Here is a 20,845-nt window from a genome sequence, read left to right on the forward strand (position 1 = left end):
AAACTGCCAATTAACCTAAAAGACGAAGGACACAAAATGCCAGTGAGCACAGCTAATGGGACCATACCAATACTTCTGCTAGAAATACGTCTGAACAAACCAGCAGAGCCAGATAGGAAGAATAGCAAAATAATGTCTTTAAAACCTAATTTAAAATTCTAGCCAATTGGCAATACTTCAGAAGAAGGAAAAATATGTAATTAAATTACGAATCAAGAGGGATAAACAGTCTTCTCTGATCTTTTGGAAGTAGCCAGGAAATAGCTAAGGAGTTGTAAACAGGTGCAGTAGCACAAGGGCGATATGGTTGTTCAAACTTTCAATTAAGACTAGACTAGATTGTTTCTGTTCTTTATTTCCAGGATATTTCAGAATAGAATCTCCCCAAAGCTCTTCATAACAGTAATCCTGCCCACTACTGCCAAGTCCTGAGACACATGAATCTTTAATGTCAAACAGCAATTCAGAGTCAGGAGAAGAGAAACCAACTGTTTCAAGTCCCAGTGTCCTGCTCTATTTGCTGGACAGCACTTCCTCCTTTCAGATTCCTAGTCAAAATATTTATAGGAGATTTATTCACATAGCTAGTAAGACTTCATATATTTCTAAATATATCCATTAGCACGAATGGGAATCATGCACTCAGTCAAGTTTGCCAAACAATGCTTTGCCAAAAATTTTTTGACCTAAGAAAGAGGAGGAGGGAGTTGTATATGCAGACCAGAATCTATAAAAGTGCTGTTATGACCAAGTGTGTTCTGTCTCCACGGAAAGCTTCAAGGTAAGAGTATGGAGAGCCGGGTGCTAGCAGAATGCCACTGCAATCCTGCTGCTTGTGGGACTGCTTTCGTCAAAGGACTGTTCATATCAATAGATCTTCTTTCCACTTTCAAGTCACCAGCATATTTTTGCCTTTGGAATTCCATGCAAAATAATAAGGAACTTGTCATTTCTGTTTTTCAGTGTTGACCAGCTCCAGCCTGAGAGGCAGCTGGTATCACAAGAGGTAAGACTGATTTACCTACTCTATAGGAATAGATATCCCTGTCAGTGCCGGGTTGGATGGGGATCTGAGCAAGCTGTTCTAGATGAAGGTGTCTCTGCCCATGGCAGGGTGTTGAAACTAGATGAGCTTTAAGGTTCCTTACAAACCAAACTATTCTGTGATTCTATTATTCTATTATTTTTATATTTTTTATGCAGCAGTAAGGGCACTTCCCACACCCCTTTACATCGGTGCATGTTAATGCAGTGCAATTCTGTCTGAGGTGTAGTGCCTAAAATAGCATAACTGCGTTGGACACGTTTGTTTCATACCTGATGGAAAATAGATGACCTTTTACCACACACAGAACTACTTAAAGGAGATTGACTGTAAACAGAAATCCAGGAAAAAGAAGATGAATGAACAGTGCACACAGAGAGATTTTGTCAAATGCCTCTAAGTATTTTTTATTGAGAAGTTTTCCTCTTTTGACACAAGTTGATCTTAAAGGATCAGCTTGAAATGGGAAACAGAAAAACCAGAGAAGCCAGCTGTCTGATTTCTGAGAAAAAGCTTTGTATAGACAATTCACACCCGTGGCTCTGCTTATTTCACACATTTTTTCTTAATGTTCCTCATCTTCTATATTTGATGCAAATTACATGGTATAAAATGTACAAGAAAGAAAGGTTATAAGTGGGTATTCAAGATTTCAATAAGATATTTCCCCTGATACCTGCTGCTTTGTGTTAAAAATGTTTCTATTATGCCAATCTATTTTTTCTGCAGAGCATGATAACACACTATGACATCTATAGAATTGAACACATAAACAGGACTAAGGGAAAGAAAGTTAATACAAATCAAAGACATATTTTATTTAGGATCTAAATAAATTAAAAGATATCTAGAGTGAAAACAGATAAGACAAAAACGTAGTTGTAAAAACAGGCAGAGAACACCACAGAGTCAGGTGTGTGGTGTTAAGGCATTGCTTCCTTTACTCAACACTGTACCATGTCTCTCCACTTCAGCCCCGTGCTGTGCTGCACTCAATAAACTGCAGCCATGTCGACAGATGCTGACATGGCTATCTTTGGGGAGGCAGCTCCTTACCTCCGGAAGTCAGAAAAGGAGAGAATTGCTGCCCAGAACAAGCCTTTCGATGCTAAGACATCGGTCTTTGTGGTGCATGCTAAGGAATCCTATGTGAAAAGCACAATCCAGAGCAAAGAATCAGGGAAGGTCACTGTCAAGACTGAAGGTGGAGAGGTGGGTAAAACACAAGATTTATAAACAACATGAAATTCCCATTTTGAGCTCCTAGATGACACGCATGTACCCTTCTTTCCTCTGTCAGACCCTGACTGTGAAGGAAGACCAAATCTTTCCCATGAACCCTCCCAAGTACGACAAAATCGAGGACATGGCCATGATGACCCACCTCCATGAACCCGCTGTGCTGTACAACCTCAAAGAGCGTTACGCAGCCTGGATGATCTACGTAAGTACCAGCAGCAGTCTTCCTCTGGGTAGCTGGGAGGAACTGCTCTGCCAGCCTAAGTGGAAGCCAACGTGCTGTGTCCCTTCCCCACAGACCTACTCGGGTCTCTTCTGTGTCACTGTCAACCCCTACAAGTGGCTGCCGGTGTACAACCCGGAGGTGGTGTTGGCCTACCGAGGCAAGAAGCGCCAGGAGGCCCCTCCACACATCTTCTCCATCTCTGACAATGCCTATCAGTTCATGCTGACTGGTGAGTCTCTTGTCTCAGTAATACTCTGTCTCAGTAATGTGAGGAGATGTCTTGAAAGTTTTCATGGTTCTGATGCATTCTACACTGTGTGCTTTACTATCTTCACACTGTTGTTTCTACTGTTCTAAGTGAAAGACACCCCTGCATTCGGTGAGGTGCTCTGTCATTTGCTTGCTTGTTTAAGTTCATTCTAACAGGTGAGTGGTTGTCAGAGGGATTCTATCAAAAAGATATTTTAACAGTAATTACAGAGTTTCCTTTTCTTAAGGCATCATTAGGTTTTTATTTCAGCATAGCATTAATCACTGGTAATTTTAAACAGGAATTTTTCATGCTAATATTTCTAAAAAGGAAGTATATTTCCACAGATAGTTGTCAGGAAGACCAATAAGCCAAATGGACTGGGTGGACCAGGGAATATAATTATATTTGTAATGAAATATTGAAACTGAACAGCTGATGTGAAATTACTCTCTAGTGATGTCAAATTATTTCACCAAAGCACAGAAAGCATCTATGTCACAAATTCAGATTTGTTTTGATAAAATCATGACATGAAAATTTAAATAGAATTATATATTACTGCTACTTTTGCTTCCACCATTTCATTCCTTTTTTTCCCTGTGCTGTTGAGTTCAGAACTATTAATCAGTCTCAGGATTCTTTTGTCATGGGCTCCCACTATCCCTCTCTAAATACAGTCTGTGTCACAGAAAATTAATGCAGAAGAAAAAAAGGACCATAGAGTGGAGTAGGGAAGAACTGTATGACTTTTCAAGGTTTTTCGATGTCCATAGAAAACTACTATAGAATCATAGAATCATAGAACTCTTTGGGCTGGAAAGAGTATTTAAAATCATGTAGTCCTTCCCTCTGGGCTTGGAAGGTGCATCTCCCACTAGATTAGGTAGTTCAAAGTTCTCTCCAGCCTGACCTGAAGCACTTGTAATGATGGGGCATCCACAACTTCTCTGAGCAACCTGTTCCACTGTCTCACAATGCCCATCATAAAATATTTCTTCTTTATATCCAAATGAAATCTATCATTTTTCAGTTTAAAACTGTTTCCTCTTGTTCTGTCACTACAGGCCATCATCCTGTCACTATAGATCATGATAAAAAGTTTCTCTCTGTCATTCTTATAAGCTGCCTTTAAGTATTGGAAGGCCACAATAAGGTCTCCCTGGAGCCTTCCCTTCTCCAGTCTAAACACCTCCAACTCTTTCAGCCTTACTTCATAGGAAAGGTGTTCCAGACTTCAATTCATTTTCATGGCCCTTATCTGAACCAACTCTACTAGGTCCATGTCTTTCTTGTATTGTAGACCCAGGGGAATATTTCAGGTGCGGTGTCACAAGATCAAAGCAGAGGGACACAATCATGTACATTGCCCTGCTGGCCGCACTTCTTTTAATGCAGCCCAGATCATCCACCAGTACCCCCAAATCCTTCTCTACAGGGCTGCTCTCCTGGCAGCCATCCCACAGTCTAGACTGATATTGGAGATTCCCACAATTGAGAGCAGGACATTGCACTTCACCATGCTGAATTTCATGATGTCCACATGGGCCCACTCCTGAAGCTTGTAAAGGTAATTGTGGATGGAAAACCTTCCCACCAGTACATTAATTGCAGCACTCAGCTTGGTGTCATAGAATCATAGAATAGTTAGGGTTGGAAAGGACCTTAAGATGATCTAGTTCCAAACCCCCTGCCATGGGCAGGGACACCTCACAATAAACCATGCCACCCAAGGCTCTGTCCAACCTGGCCTTCAACAACAGCAGGAACGGAGCATTCACAACGTTCCTGGGCAACCCATTCCAGTGCCTCACCACCCTTACAGTAAAGAACTTCCTCCTTATGTCTAATCTAAACTTCCCCTGTTTTAAGTTTTTAACCCATTACCCCTTGTCCTATCACTACAGTCCCTAATGAAGTGTCCATGCCCAGCATTTCTATAGCCCCCCTTCTGATACTGGAAGGCTGCTCTGAGGTCTCCACATAGCCTTCTCTTCTGCAGGCTGAATGGCCCCAACTTTCTCAGCCTATCTTCATATGGGAGGTGCTCCAGTCCATCTGCAAACTTGCTAAGTCTGCACTCAATCCCACTAACCCTAACTATTCTATGATTCTATGATTCTATGTATGTCATTGATGGAGTTATTAAACAGTACTGGTCCAGTACAAAACCTTGTATGACACAACTCATTAACCATTTGGGCATTGAGCCTTTGACTGCAACACTCTGGATCGAGCCAATTACTTAACCACCAGATAGTCCACCCATCAAACCTGTAACTCTCTAGCTTAGAGACAAAAGTGTTGAGAGTATGGTTAGAGGTAAGAATATGGTACAAATTGCTTTGCAAGGAATTGAAATAGAAAAAAAATAGAAAAAGGAAGAAAACCATGCAGAATTCCTTTCTTGCCATAACTTGCACTTATTACATTAATTTTCAGTCTTTTTTTGTTCTTCATTTACAAAATCTATTTCTTTCTGCCTCCTTCACAGATCGTGAGAACCAGTCGATCCTGATCACGTATGTACACTCCCTGCTCTGGGCCCTGCTGGGCTACCCGGTGCCAGGGACCTTCTGCCTGACCACATGCTCTCTGCTTCTCTCTTTGGTTGCACAGCGGAGAATCCGGAGCAGGGAAGACTGTGAACACAAAGCGTGTCATCCAGTACTTTGCAACAATTGCAGCGAGTGGGGACAAGAAGAAGGAAGAGCAGCAGACACAAGGCAAAATGCAGGTGAGATCCTAGGAGTAGGAACCTGCAACTATCAAATTCATTGATGAGCTATATCATGACAACAAGATTTCTATTTTAGGGGACACTCGAGGATCAAATCATCAGTGCCAACCCACTGCTGGAGGCTTTTGGTAATGCCAAGACCGTGAGGAATGACAACTCCTCGCGCTTTGTAAGTTGTCGCCTGGCACTAAATTACTTTTAGCTGTCAGCATGCTGACTCAAATGTTCTTGCTATCAGGATTGCTCAAATAGATCTCCATTGGCTTTTCTGCTTCTTTCAGGGTAAGTTCATCAGAATCCATTTTGGTGCCACGGGGAAACTGGCTTCTGCAGACATTGAAACATGTAAGTGGCCCTCCTGGCCTCATCCCTCGCCTTCCAGCCTTCCTCGGTTCTTGCTCTAACTCTGTCCTACCATCCTTGCCAGATCTGCTGGAGAAGTCCAGAGTCACTTTCCAGCTCAAGGCAGAAAGAAGCTACCACATATTCTATCAGATCATGTCCAACAAGAAGCCAGAGCTAATTGGTAGGAAAGATCACTAACTTCTACAGAGCTCACGGAACAACATTTAACTCTTTATAGGCTAACTGTCATTGATCTGTATGTGCTTTGCCGTTCTTTCCAGAGATGTTACTGATCACCACCAACCCATATGACTATCTGTATGTGAGTCAAGGTGAGATCACGGTTCCCAGCATTAACGACCAGGAAGAGCTGATGGCCACAGACGTAAGTAATGCACTGAAGTGACCTTTACCAGATTGTGACCTTTACCAGGCATGTTATTTACTCATGATTCTTTTGTTAGAGTGCCATTGACATCCTGGGCTTTAGTCCTGATGAGAAGACAGCCATCTACAAGCTGACAGGGGCTGTCATGCATTATGGCAACCTGAAGTTCAAGCAGAAGCAGCGTGAGGAGCAGGCAGAGCCGGATGGCACAGAAGGTACCAGCAAGACCTATACTGAAGAATAGTATAGACCAGAGCACTCACTAACACAGACAGTAAAATCCATGGTCAGAATCATTGACCCAGCCTGCACATTTCCACACATGCTAGTATTGTATTGTAATATAACTAAAAGGAGTAAAATTGAAAGAAATCTCATAATAATGAACAGTAATAGTAGAATAGGATACAAATACTAGCTGTAACTTTACTTAGGTGATGGCATTTTGCAGTGTAAATATTTGGAGTAGTGTATACTGGTTCCATTGAAATCAGTTCTTTTGCGGAGACACTGGAATGCTCTTCTGAGGATTACTCAGAACCTATGAACAGATTCCTCAGTGTGACAAAGTCACCTTTTATTTTGCTTTGTTTAGTTGCTCATGAAGCTGAGAGTGAAGTGTGGCAGTGCATCTTCTCCACTTCCTGTGGACCCTGATTACTGTGCCATTTTCTATCTGCTTTTGAAAACCCTGAGGAAAACATGCAACCTATTCTAGTATTTCACTATCCTAACTCATTGAAAACTTTTCCCCAGTTTCTAGCCTAAATGTTTCTTGACACAATTTCAGACTGTTAGATCATGTCCAACATTCATGCATGAATCTGCTATACTTTTGTATGATGATTATATACTGTGCCTGCTGGCAGCATTAAAAGCAATAGCAGAAAGTTAAATACCAAACCTTATTTCAGGCTCATATCTTTATTTGTAAAAGCATAATTTGCACTTTTTACCTTTTTATCTTTACCAGAATTGGGTTTTAATACTTGTTTTAAAGGAACACTAATGTCTGCTGGTACCTTATTTTGTCTTTAGTTGCTGACAAGGCTGCCTATTTGATGGGTCTGAACTCAGCTGACCTGCTGAAGGCCCTGTGCTACCCCCGAGTCAAAGTTGGGAATGAATACGTCACCAAGGGTCAAACTGTGCAGCAGGTAACAAAACTCCCCATTTTGTTGACTAATCCTTTCGCCTTCCTCTTTTGATTTACATAATTACTATGAGCCTTCTGTTTGTTGGGTTTTTTTATTTATTTAGGTCTACAATTCAGTTGGTGCCCTGGCAAAAGCTGTCTTTGAGAAGATGTTCTTGTGGATGGTTGTTCGCATCAACCAACAGCTGGATACCAAACAACCCAGACAGTACTTCATTGGTGTCCTGGACATTGCCGGCTTTGAGATCTTTGATGTAAGAACAATGTTTTACTAGTATGCCTTTAGAAGTAACTCTGTTATATGCCAAAGTACTTTAGAAGGAATTATGTGCCTTTTTTTTTTCTTTTCTCAGAAATGGTTTGATCCTTTGAGATTGCACCTAAAGTATCATGATTCCCACAGATTTTTAATTAGAATAGGATTTGGTGTTGCACTTATACCAGTGGAAATCTATAAATGCAGGGTTTTTTACCATTTACAAACAGTAGACTAACACGGCATTTCATACCTATGTGCAGAGACATCAGTTCCTTAGTCAAAACTTGTGATTAGAATTCCTGGGACATGCTTTGAAATCAGCATTTGGAAATGTTGGATAAACTGTTGCACTTTGGGCTCTCCAATATCTGAATTAGCCCAGTCCAGTAGCTATCAAAACTGGCAAGTCTGACAAGTGGCCCAAACTTCCAGGGGTCGTAAACATTCAGATAAAGTTTAGATTGACAAAAGAGATACTGACAGCAGTTCCAAACTCCTGGTTGAGGAAAGAAGAAACAATTGCAGATCCTGCTGTGGTTTGGTACAAAAAGCCAGTACTGTTCTTTATCCCTAACTTTTAAAATTTACATTAAGAGTAATCTTTATTTGCAATTGTGCAGTTCAACAGCCTGGAGCAGCTGTGCATCAACTTCACCAATGAGAAACTGCAACAGTTCTTCAACCACCACATGTTCGTGCTGGAGCAGGAAGAGTACAAGAAGGAAGGAATTGAATGGGAATTCATTGACTTTGGGATGGACCTGGCTGCCTGCATTGAGCTCATTGAGAAGGTATTTCTTCAATTTAAACCTAATATTTCATAAATGCTTTAATCTTTTGTATCTTTATAAATGTGGCTTGAAAGGGCAAGTATGATGTTGTAAATACATTACAAATACATTGTAAGCTTAAATTGTTTTACAGTTTGCTCTGCTGAGAAGAAAAATCCTTGGGAGCAGAGATTTGATGTTGTCCCCCTCAGGAAACTTTTTATCTGTGATTCTTTCTGCCTTTTCACCTCTTCCTTCTTTCTTCTGCTTCTCTCAGCCCATGGGCATCTTCTCCATCCTGGAAGAGGAGTGCATGTTCCCCAAGGCAACTGACACCTCTTTCAAGAACAAGCTCTATGACCAACATCTGGGCAAGTCCAACAACTTCCAGAAGCCCAAGCCCGGCAAAGGCAAGGCTGAGGCTCACTTCTCGTTGGTACACTATGCTGGCACAGTGGACTACAACATCAGTGGCTGGCTTGATAAGAACAAGGACCCCCTGAATGAAACTGTTGTGGGGCTGTATCAGAAATCATCCCTGAAGACACTGGCCTTACTTTTTGCATCTGCTGGAGGAGAAGCAGGTGAGTTTTCTGTGAAATTCATGTTTTTATCAACTAGAGTGTTTTAAAGGTACTGCATGCTGTTCAGAATCTCCCATGTCTTCAATTTTTCAGTAAATGAAAATATTAAATCTATTTCAGGCCTTCCACTCAGGCATGATAATCTCTTGGATTATCAAGGGCCTTTGGTCCTGTGTTCCTTTAGATAGAAAGTTGACTCTGTTTCTTACTGCTTCCTAGGTTCCTTTCTTAGCATGGCTGATGCATATAAGGAAGCTTCTTGGAGTTTCATAGAGAAAAATTTTACAAAACAAAGTTTTAAAACCATCTTTTTTTTTTTGCTGCTCTTCAGAGGCTAGTGGTGGTGGCGGCGGTGGCAAGAAGGGAGGCAAGAAGAAGGGTTCTTCTTTCCAGACTGTATCAGCTCTTTTCAGGGTAAGTACAAAAGTCATTCTCTCTATTTTCTCCATGTCTCTGTTTTAATTTTAATTTTGGTTAAAGATTGTGAAACTTCACACTAACTCCAACGAGGCTATTTTACTGCACCTATGACCATTTTTCTGCACCAAGTCACCAAGAAAATTTCTTCATTTCCTTATAAAAGAACTGACTGCAAGTCAGCTGAGGTCAGCTCAGGAAGATACATCTTGATCTAGCCTTTCTTCCAACATTAGAAAAATTACTCTAGCTCAGGCTACAGTTTCATTTACAGGGAATCTCAAGTCTGGGTCTGGGTTTAAGCATGTTTATCCATATGAAGACAAGCCAACAGGGAAATGCCACCCAGAGCTTAAGGCAGATTAAAACACATTTGTTTCAGCACTTGCATGCATCTATATACTGTCTGGCATCCTGAAGAGTTTTTCACACTATAAAAAAAGTTATTGAGCAGCTTTGCTCCTGCTCCAAAACAGAGGTAAACTGGGAACTGTTAGGACCTAGCTAGTAAAAGGAATTTTTTTGCTAAAATCAGAGAGAGATCATGGGTTTGCTTTTAGAAGCACTTCTAGAAAGTGGTGCTCTGGGACCTGTCACTTACGACTTTTCTTTGTGACTTGTGGCCCCATTCTAACTGAACAAGGAGTCTTTCTTGTCTTCCCAGATCAACCAAATATATCTTCACAAGTAGCACCTAATGCCATTAAAATTCCCCTTCCCATCCCTTTCTGCAAAAGTAGCCCCTCTTACCTTTTGTCTTATTTTTGGTTTTGTTTCCATGCTTATCAATAGTCAACATCTTCAGAGAATCATATTTCACTCAAAAATATAATTCTTGCCACGAACTTCTCATCACTATTCTCAATAGGTGTCCTGTCTAAGTATGTGTATCCCTCAGTCTCATGAGAACACATTTGTGACTTTCATGCTTAAGACTGAAAGGCAGAAGAAAACATATAGCTATATGTGGGAAAACTAAATTCATTGTAGCTTTCTAACAGTTTTCTAACATTTGAGAGTGTAGCTGTGGAGGTATCATTTGTTAATGAAAAAGCTTTACTCATGAAATAACAATAATGAAAAATTTACTCATGAAAAATTTGTTGGAGCAATACCAGGCACAGCTACAGGTTGGGCAGAGAATAGATTCAGAACAACCCTGCAGAGAAGGACTTGGGGGTCTTGGTCAATGGGAAAATGAACATAAGCCAGCAGTGTGCGCTCGCAGCCCAGAAAGCCAACCATATCCTGGACTGCATCAAAAGGAGTGTGACCAGCAGGTCGAAGGAGGTGATCCTGCCCCTCTACTCTGCTCTCTTAAGACCTCACTTGGAGCACTGTGTGCAGTTCTGGTGTCCTCAACATAAAAAGGACATGGAACTGTTGGAACAAGTCCAGAGGAGGGCCACAAGGATGATCAGGGGATTGGAGCACTTCCTGTATGGAGACAGGCTGAGATAGATGGGGCTGTTCAGCCTGGAGAAGAGAAGACTGCGTGGAGACCTCATAGCAGCCTTCCAGTATCTGAAAGGGGCCTATAGGGATGCTGGGGAGGGACTCTTCATTAGTGACTGTAGTGACAGGACAAGAGGTAACGGGTTAAAACTTAAACAGAGGAAGTTTAGATTGGATATAAGGAAGAAGTTCTTTACTGTGAGGGTGGTGAGGCACTGGAATGGGTTGCCGAGGGAAGTTGTGAATGTTCCATCCCTGGTGGTGTGCAAGGACAGGTTTGACAGAGCCTTGGGTGAGACGGTTTAGTGGGAGGTGTCCCTGCCCATGGCAGGGGGATTGGAATTAGATGATCTTGGAACTTGATGATCTTAAGGTCCTTTCCAACCCTAACTATTCTATGATTCTATGAACCCACAGGAGAACCTAAACAAGCTGATGACCAATTTACGGAGCACTCACCCCCATTTTGTGCGATGTATCATCCCCAATGAAACAAAAACACCTGGTAAGAACCTTAAGTAAAGACAAACAATATTGCAATGCAGCCGTTATTCTCTATGCTTTAATGTGAAGGATCGAATAATTGTCTTATTTCCTTAAGGTGCAATGGAGCACGAACTGGTGCTACACCAGCTGCGCTGTAACGGCGTGCTGGAAGGCATCAGGATTTGCAGGAAGGGATTTCCCAGCAGAATCCTCTATGCTGACTTCAAACAGAGGTCAGTCTCTTTTCTGCTCTCCCTTCTCTCTTTACTGCATAAGTCGTAATTCCTAACAATTTTAACATTTGTTATTACTTTTAAATGCCAAATATCTGAACGATAAGTATCGCAAAATATCAAAAAACTGAAAGGGGAAAATAATGAAATGTATGAACACAGTGTAACATGTAAGGCTAGAAAAAGAGAAATTGTTGAAGAGATTTCAGTTGTCCTCACTATTTGCTGGTCGTCACACAACTGAATTTTGCCTGTGTCTCTGAATATGAAAGCACAATAAAGCTATACAAACCAGTGATCACAAGATTTAAAAATGCAGATTGGCATGTGGCTACAACAAGTTCTCAAATAAAATTTCCAGACTCAGTAGAGTGCTTTGGCCATTATATCAGCTGCAAGTTTCAGGGGAAGATGCGATCTTCCTATACACAGAGTGGCAATGTTCCTTTCTAGATGTTTTCTACAGCATAGGTTAAGTGAAAAAGATCTCAGAATGAAATGGCTGGAGATCAGTGTCCTCTTCTCATCTGCAACATATCACCTAAAGACAGTAAAAGTTTCCCTAACTTTGTTATCAGATTGGAACTTCAGTATAAATGTATCTCTGAACAAGAAATGAAATTCAAAATTCCTCAGCCCAATTCTGCTGCACTAATGGTAACTTCAATAAACATTATACCTTTATGTCTGAGATTGCCTTCATTCATATTTCCTCCTCATTCCACAGGTACAAGGTGCTTAATGCCAGTGCAATCCCAGAGGGACAGTTCATTGACAGCAAGAAGGCTTCTGAGAAGCTTCTTGGGTCAATTGATGTGGACCATACCCAGTACAAATTTGGACACACCAAGGTACAAATCTTTCTTGAGTCATTCGTTGCATCTCTGTGCTCTGCTCTACCTGCCAGTGATGTGCAGCAACATTCCCTTTCTCAAGGTGTTCTTCAAAGCTGGGCTGCTGGGACTCCTGGAGGAGATGAGGGATGAAAAGCTGGCACAGCTCATCACCCGCACACAGGCCAGATGTAGGGGCTTCCTGATGAGAGTGGAGTACCAGAGAATGGTGGAGAGAAGGTAGACATATTTCATCTTCAGTTAAGGTCATTGTACTTGGAGGAAAGTGTTGACACTCGTCCTCCTGAAATTATTTTATGTTCATTTTAATTATTCTTCAGGGAGTCCATCTTCTGCATCCAGTACAATGTTAGGTCCTTCATGAATGTGAAGCACTGGCCCTGGATGAAGCTGTTCTTTAAGATCAAGCCCTTGCTGAAGAGTGCAGAATCTGAGAAAGAAATGGCCAACATGAAGGAAGAGTTTGAGAAAACCAAGGAAGAGCTTGCAAAGTCTGAGGCAAAGAGGAAGGAGCTGGAGGAGAAAATGGTGAAACTGGTGCAGGAGAAAAACGACCTGCAGCTCCAAGTGCAGTCTGTAAGTATTACTAGCACATTTCCTGCAGGGGAAAATACACAAGGTTTAAGTCCTCTCTCATAGTTTGGAACCCTCACACTTCATACTAAATTTTCTTGGCAAGTATTTTGATCTGAATCACTAAAGGTAAAATACAGATCACTCAGCATCAGATTCTAACTTGAGAATGACTTTTTAAGTCTCTGTGTCTACAGGAATGTTTCTGAATTCCAGCTCACAACGTAAGGTTCAGCTGCAGTCACTTGAGATACAGTACATATTAGCAGAGCCTGGAAATCAATTTAGTTGACTTCTGACTCTGGTTTTAATCAGTTACCTTAAATAAAAGAGCCTTATGGTTTTTCTTATGTGCAAAGTATTTCACTGGTGCTACTCAGCTACTATTCCAGAAAGACTCACAAAACTACTACATCCTAGCTGTGAAACCTATGTGCGTTTCAGATGTTCTTTGGGAGATCAAAAGATTTGGCAACATTTACACAATACTCCTCTGTCTTTAAGTATCTGCTTCACAGCTTCAAGACAAAGGTTCAAACAAAACCCACCAATTACAAATAAATTATGTACCACTTTATCTGGAACAAGAGCAATACTAAGTCAGTCTTGCCAAGTGAAGATTTTACAGTGATAAAACAAAAAGATCTGTGCGCAATTATATTCAGTTATTAACTTTCAGGGAAAGCAATCAAAATCCTTAAGGAAATAAGTGTATTTAGACAGTTACACATCTCCAAATAAGAAAGAGAGAAAAATCAATGAGAGTAAAAAATTAGAATAAGATCCTACGCCAATTTAAAAGAGGTTGTGCAAAAATCATTTCCCACAAGATAATAAAAAATGGTAATTCCATGGGGATTTTTCCATAGGAAATACATTTTTTTCTATTCAGCTTCTGCTAAAACTTACAGTTAGCAAACAATACAATGTTTCTCTAACAGGAAGCTGATGCTTTAGCTGATGCTGAAGAAAGGTGCGACCAGCTAATCAAAACCAAAATCCAGTTGGAAGCAAAAGTTAAAGAGGTGACTGAAAGGGCTGAGGATGAGGAGGAAATTAATGCTGAGCTGACAGCCAAGAAGAGGAAACTGGAGGATGAATGCTCAGAGTTGAAGAAAGATATTGATGACCTTGAGTTAACACTGGCCAAGGTTGAGAAGGAAAAACATGCCACTGAAAACAAGGTATGAGGCAGAACCTGTCACTCATGCTCTAGAAAAGAGCACTGTGCTGTTACAGGACTTCTGTACCTACTTCCTTTGTGTTCACTTCCTCTTTTCTTCTCAAAGGTGAAAAACCTCACAGAGGAGATGGCAACCTTGGATGAGACAATCGCCAAGCTGACAAAAGAGAAGAAAGCCCTCCAAGAGGCCCATCAGCAGACACTGGATGACTTGCAAGTAGAGGAAGACAAAGTCAATACTCTGACCAAGGCTAAGACCAAGCTGGAGCAACAAGTGGATGATGTAAGCACACAGGCATACAGCAAGAACAAGGCAGGTATGGGGTTAGATCTGGTGGACAGGGTATTCATGGTCTTGTTAATTTCAGCTGGAAGGGTCCCTGGAGCAAGAGAAGAAACTGCGCATGGACCTTGAGAGAGCTAAGAGGAAACTCGAAGGAGACCTGAAGCTGGCCCAGGACAACATCATGGATTTGGAAAATGATAAGCAGCAGCTGGATGAGAAACTCAAGAAGTAAGTGGGGCTGTGGGGCATCTGAGCACTGACCTGTTGTACTTGTCTTTTTTTCTTTCAGCTCTAACATGGTTTTCTTTGCCCAAAGGAAAGACTTTGAAATCAGCCAGATCCAGAGCAAAATTGAGGATGAGCAAACCCTGGGCATGCAATTACAGAAGAAGATCAAGGAGCTGCAGGCAAGTCTCTGTTCCTTCTGCTCTCTCATCCATCCTCAGGTCAGGTAAGAGGAGGCCATGGGTGTGAATGGTTCCTGATGTTCCCCAGGCTCGTATTGAGGAACTGGAGGAGGAAATTGAGGCAGAGCGAACCTCTCGGGCAAAAGCAGAGAAGCATCGGTCTGACCTCTCGAGGGAGCTGGAGGAGATCAGCGAGCGCCTGGAAGAAGCAGGAGGGGCTACAGCAGCTCAGATCGAGGTGAACAAGAAGCGTGAGGCCGAGTTCCAGAAGATGCGTCGTGACCTCGAAGAGGCCACGCTGCAGCACGAAGCCACGGCTGCTGCCCTGCGCAAGAAGCACGCGGACAGCACCGCTGAGCTTGGGGAGCAGATCGACAACCTGCAGCGAGTGAAGCAGAAGCTGGAGAAAGAGAAGAGTGAGCTGAAGATGGAGATTGATGACCTGGCCAGTAACATGGAGTCTGTCTCCAAAGCCAAGGTACACAGATATCTTCTAGATATTTCTGCCCCAACAGAATTCTATTACATTTAAGATTTTGCAGCTGCTATCATTAAGAATTAGCATCATTAACTACTTCCATATATTACCACTCAGGCAAATCTGGAGAAGATGTGTCGCACCCTGGAAGACCAGCTGAGTGAGATTAAGACAAAGGAAGAAGAGCATCAGCGCATGATCAATGACCTCAGTGCTCAAAGAGCTCGTCTGCAGACAGAGTCAGGTAAGAGAACCTCCTCTATGTCCTTGAATGGGAGAGCATCCCAAAAGAGTTATTTTGGCTCACAAATGACACTGTATATATTTTCTTTCTTTGTGCTTTGCTAGGTGAATATTCACGCCAAGTGGAGGAGAAAGAATCGCTGATTTCTCAGCTGTCAAGAGGCAAGCAGGCTTTCACCCAACAGATTGAGGAGCTCAAGAGACACTTAGAGGAAGAGATAAAGGTGAAAAGATACTATCAGAAATGTATGTAATCACAGAATTTACAAGATGAGAGGGGGGAAAAAATAACTACTTTGGTAGTGCTGTGCTTTCCAGCCTGGAAAGAGTCTTCCAGCCTTACAGCCTAGCCATTAATTTTCTTTACAGTATCCATCAATATTGGAGATTTCTCAGGATGTTTCCATTCATTGTCACAATAAAATTTTTCCCCACTCCTTTTGCTGCAGGCCAAGAATGCGCTGGCCCACGCCTTGCAGTCTGCTCGCCATGACTGTGACTTGCTCCGGGAACAATTTGAGGAGGAGCAGGAAGCCAAGGCAGAGCTGCAGCGCGCCCTGTCCAAAGCCAACAGCGAAGTGGCCCAGTGGAGAACCAAATATGAGACAGACGCCATTCAGCGCACGGAGGAGCTGGAAGAGGCCAAGTACGTGACAAGTGTACCATAGAACAACTGGAGAAGACTTGTTCAGGGAAATGGGAGTCTCTGAGACTGAGTTATGACGGGGAGGAATGAAGGCTGGGATGTAGTGTATTTGTAGTAGAGGGCAAAGAGGGAGAGAGAAAAAGTGTCCTGTGGAAAAATGGACTGGAAAGACAAATGTCACCTTTATGGCTAGAATGGTTAAGACAGGCCTAATAAACAGTAGGTGCTGGGACACAGCTGTGGCAGGCCCTTTACCCCTAACCTGCAGCACTACTTACCACATCACAGGAAGAAGCTGGCACAGCGCCTGCAGGATGCAGAGGAACATGTTGAAGCTGTCAATGCCAAATGTGCCTCCCTGGAAAAGACAAAGCAGAGGCTGCAGAATGAAGTGGAGGACCTGATGATTGATGTGGAGAGATCGAATGCTGCTTGTGCAGCTCTGGATAAGAAGCAGAAGAACTTTGACAAGGTCTTTCAGGCTTCAGACTGGGGGCTCCTGGGGAAAACATCCCCTCCTCATTGTCATGTCCATACTGACACCCGCTTTCTCTTCAGATCCTGGCAGAATGGAAGCAGAAGTATGAGGAAACACAGGCTGAGCTGGAAGCCTCCCAGAAGGAGGCCCGCTCTCTCAGCACGGAGCTGTTTAAGATGAAGAATGCCTATGAGGAGTCCTTGGACCACCTGGAAACGCTGAAGCGCGAGAACAAGAACTTGCAGCGTAAGTCCCTGGCCCTCTGCTCCTGGCAGGGCTTTCTCGGCACCCACCAGTACCCACCACTACACATGGGTCTGTGCCTGCAGGTGGGCAAAGATGCCTGTCACGTTGGTGTGTGAGGGCCCTTCCCATTCGGTTCTGTGGCCGACCATGCCATTGGTTCTTGTTCCCACAGAGGAGATTTCTGATCTCACGGAGCAGATTGCTGAGGGAGGAAAAGCGATTCATGAGCTGGAGAAAGTCAAGAAGCAGATTGAGCAGGAGAAATCTGAGCTTCAAGCCTCACTGGAGGAAGCTGAGGTACAGCCTTCTGTTCTTAATTGTCCCCTTACAACACAGTTTAGCAACCTTAGATGCAAATTATGAAATTATATGCATAGAGAATAATCTCCAGGCACAGGAGGTAGGGAACCTAGGACATCATTAAAGTCTTTGGATGTACAGAAATTTCTTCTTCACTGTCAAACCTCACACTATGTATTATTCTTCAAGAATAAAGTGACTGACATTGGTACTTTTATAATTAAAAAATATTAACTTTTTCTGTCAGGCCTCCCTAGAACATGAAGAGGGGAAGATCCTGCGCCTCCAACTTGAGCTCAATCAGGTCAAGTCTGAGATTGATAGGAAAATAGCAGAGAAAGATGAGGAGATCGACCAGCTGAAGAGAAACCACCTCAGAATTGTGGAGTCCATGCAGAGCACCCTGGATGCTGAGATCAGGAGCAGGAATGAAGCCCTGCGTCTCAAGAAGAAGATGGAGGGAGACCTGAATGAAATGGAGATCCAGCTCAGCCATGCCAATCGCTTGGCTGCTGAGGCACAGAAGAACCTGAGAAACACACAAGGAGTGCTCAAGGTATGGCACAATGAAACAGGTTCTCACTGGTTAATGAATAAGATAAATATTTCCCTGTTGTACAATTCTATCAGATCTATAACCATGTGAAAACAGGGAAAGGGAAAATAGGGAAATATATGTCATAGTCTTTCTTGTCTTTTGTTCCAGGACACTCAGATACACTTAGATGATGCTCTCAGGGCACAGGAGGACCTGAAGGAGCAGGTGGCCATGGTGGAGCGCAGAGCAAACCTGTTGCAATCTGAAATTGAGGAGCTACGGGCAGCCCTGGAGCAGACAGAGCGGTCAAGGAAATTAGCTGAGCAGGAACTGATGGATGCAAGTGAGAGAGTTCAGCTCCTCCATACCCAGGTCAGTGTAGAAACATATGTAGTATTTATACCTTTTCTCCATGCAGGTAAAATAACGGAAGACTAACTGAACTATAACATTTGTAAAATACACTGTAATTTTCACACTGTGGGTAACAAATATTAAATGTGAATTTACAATTGCAGATACGAATTTCATTAGACTAAAGTGCAGATACTTTAAAAGTAATAAATTTTAGAGAGATATGTGAGGTTCTTACCCTACAACTCTGTTAAGTTCAACAGGTTTCAGTTTTACATTTGAGACTGTAGAGTCAAAGATTAATCATTAAAAAAACAGGAATACACTTATACAGTTACTGACGTCATTTAACTATGTCATTATGAGCATTCTGTATCACCCTTTATAACTGTTACTGCCACAAGATTGAAAACTGTAAGGAAATATTACATCTTTTATCTTTATAAGTCTAAATTCCTTCTCTATTGACTGAAAAATTTCGAGGAAAGACCTTATGGAGGATGCTCTTAAAGTACGGAAGCACATCATGGCTAAGAAACTAACAGCTTCCACAGCAGATCCTTCAGAACAGAATAACATGTGACCTGATGGTGCAGTATTCTTGATATAATATCACAAGGTAACAAAAAGAAAATGGTCATGTTCATGTTCTTCAACAGAACACCAGCTTGATCAACACCAAGAAGAAACTGGAAACAGACATTGCCCAAATTCAGGGTGAGATGGAGGATACCATCCAGGAAGCCCGCAATGCTGAAGAGAAGGCCAAGAAGGCCATCACAGATGTGAGTTGGGGCTCCTTTCATTGCTTATGATGGATGTATTCTCCCCCAAAATGGCTCCAGACCCAAAATGCCATTGGCGCATTGCTCTCCTCAGGCGGCCATGATGGCAGAAGAGCTGAAGAAGGAGCAGGACACCAGCGCCCACCTGGAGAGGATGAAGAAGAACCTGGACCAGACGGTGAAGGACCTGCAGCACCGTCTGGATGAAGCTGAGCAGTTGGCACTGAAAGGAGGCAAGAAGCAAATCCAGAAGCTGGAGGCCAGAGTGCGTAGGGCTGGTGTTTGTGCAAGAGTGAGCATGTCCCTTGGAGAGATAGCAGGGAAGCTCCAAAGATGGGCTTGTGATTGCAGGTGCGGGAGCTGGAAGGGGAGGTTGATGCTGAGCAGAAGCGCAGCGCTGAAGCCGTGAAGGGTGTGCGCAAGTATGAGAGGAGGGTGAAGGAGCTGACCTACCAGGTAAGGCAGGAAGCTTTTTTATGTGGCATACTCTTTTCCAGGAAGTCAAAATTTTGGCACATTGCCTTCCAGAGGGTTTTCTTTCTATACCTCTGTCAGTGACACACGTTAGAAGATTTTGGCATCTGTCTTTGGACAGCAGTGCTCCATAAGGAATGTTAGTTCCTCTGTTTCACATTTATGATATCTGTAGAAAGAGGTAAATGAGGCTTTCTATTACTTACCATTCTCTGTAGTCTGAGGAAGACCGGAAGAATGTTCTCAGGCTCCAAGATCTAGTGGACAAGCTGCAAATGAAAGTGAAGTCCTACAAGAGACAAGCTGAGGAGGCTGTAAGTACCACCCTGGCTAAATTCAGAATTCCTTCTGGTAGAAGTAGAATTTTAGTATTTTCTTCTGTCCAACTCTTTAAACCCTTGACTGTTTTGATGCATTTGCTGCTACAAGAGAGTGGGGAATGTAAGAGTAAAAATTTCTGATTTTGTGAAGAACTATACTTCCCCATTTCTATTTGTTTTCCTGCAAGCCTCGCTTTTCACCTCTGTTTCTTCCTCCCTGTGCTACTCTGGGTGTCAGAGGCAGCTTCTAGTCTGATTGTTGGTAACTGTGTCATTGATGCTGCCTAGACAATGCTGTGTGTTATGTGGTCTTTTTGACATTCCCTTGTTCTTTGTCTTCTGGCAAACTTAACATTCTGAGCAGCTTCTTACCTTGTTTTTGAGCCTGCCTTGCTCTCAGCTGTGGCATTTCAATGTTTGTTTGCCCAATTTTCAGATATTCAATCTCACTGCTTTTATTTTTTATAACTCCCTCTCCCTGCACAGGAGGAGCTGTCCAATGTCAACCTCTCCAAGTTCCGCAAGATCCAGCACGAGCTGGAGGAAGCTGAGGAGCGGGCTGACATTGCAGAGTCCCAGGTCAACAAGCTCCGAGCCAAGAGCCGGGAATTTCACGGCAAGAAGGTAGAAGAGGAAGAGTGAGGCTGTCCTGAGGCAGCAAAGTGACCTGGGGGCTGCACAAAATGTGAACCTCTCGGTCGCTTTCTCCTGTAATTAGTCTTTGTAGCAATGTCAATGTCTAGAGAATAAAGACATATACAGCAGAAGCAGTGCTTTTGGTTGTTACAGTTCAATTCTGTCAAAAAGCTCCATGCCAAGAACCAAGAGGTTCATAAGAAGATAGAAGAGGAAGAATGAGGGTCCCAAGGCTAAAAAGTGACCCGAGCCATGCATAGAATGTGAATCTCAGTGTTGCTGTTTCTGTAACTATCATTTATGTCTAGGTAATGAAGACATTAGGGATTTTTGCAAAGAACAGAGAGCAGCTTGCAAAAAAATCTCTCTCCCCCTGGTTAAGAAATCATCCTTACCCCTCTTCCCTGTGTTCATGCCCTTCTGCTCCACAACCAGTCTTACACAGGCCAGC

General features: G+C 42.7%; 1 protein-coding gene across 1 annotated transcript; it reads left to right on the forward strand.

The window, feature by feature from the left end:
* The first annotated feature begins 853 nt into the window (after positions 1–853).
* LOC133217830 (myosin-1B) lies at positions 854–20,419 on the forward strand. Its single transcript, XM_061363667.1, has 39 exons — positions 854–1,006; positions 2,020–2,257; positions 2,346–2,489; positions 2,583–2,739; positions 5,255–5,282; positions 5,380–5,497; positions 5,577–5,669; positions 5,782–5,845; positions 5,928–6,026; positions 6,127–6,230; positions 6,310–6,448; positions 7,272–7,390; positions 7,494–7,643; positions 8,269–8,439; positions 8,696–9,006; positions 9,341–9,416; positions 11,292–11,379; positions 11,476–11,593; positions 12,321–12,444; positions 12,530–12,666; positions 12,768–13,023; positions 13,962–14,204; positions 14,310–14,486; positions 14,572–14,717; positions 14,806–14,896; positions 14,985–15,374; positions 15,492–15,618; positions 15,723–15,841; positions 16,067–16,263; positions 16,552–16,735; positions 16,822–16,987; positions 17,160–17,284; positions 17,535–17,843; positions 17,994–18,197; positions 18,839–18,964; positions 19,059–19,229; positions 19,316–19,420; positions 19,657–19,752; positions 20,245–20,419. The coding sequence occupies exons 2-39, from the start codon at positions 2,054–2,056 to the stop codon at positions 20,398–20,400; spliced, it is 5,832 nt and encodes a 1,943-aa protein (XP_061219651.1). The 5' UTR covers positions 854–1,006; positions 2,020–2,053; the 3' UTR covers positions 20,401–20,419.
* Positions 20,420–20,845: the final 426 nt, after the last annotated feature.

The sequence above is a fragment of the Neopsephotus bourkii genome, unplaced genomic scaffold (genome assembly GCF_033783945.1).
Source record: "Neopsephotus bourkii isolate Nb327-2 ecotype Australia unplaced genomic scaffold, CSIRO-AGI_Nbou_v1 NB_5, whole genome shotgun sequence".
Taxonomy (NCBI): Eukaryota; Metazoa; Chordata; class Aves; order Psittaciformes; family Psittacidae; genus Neopsephotus; species Neopsephotus bourkii.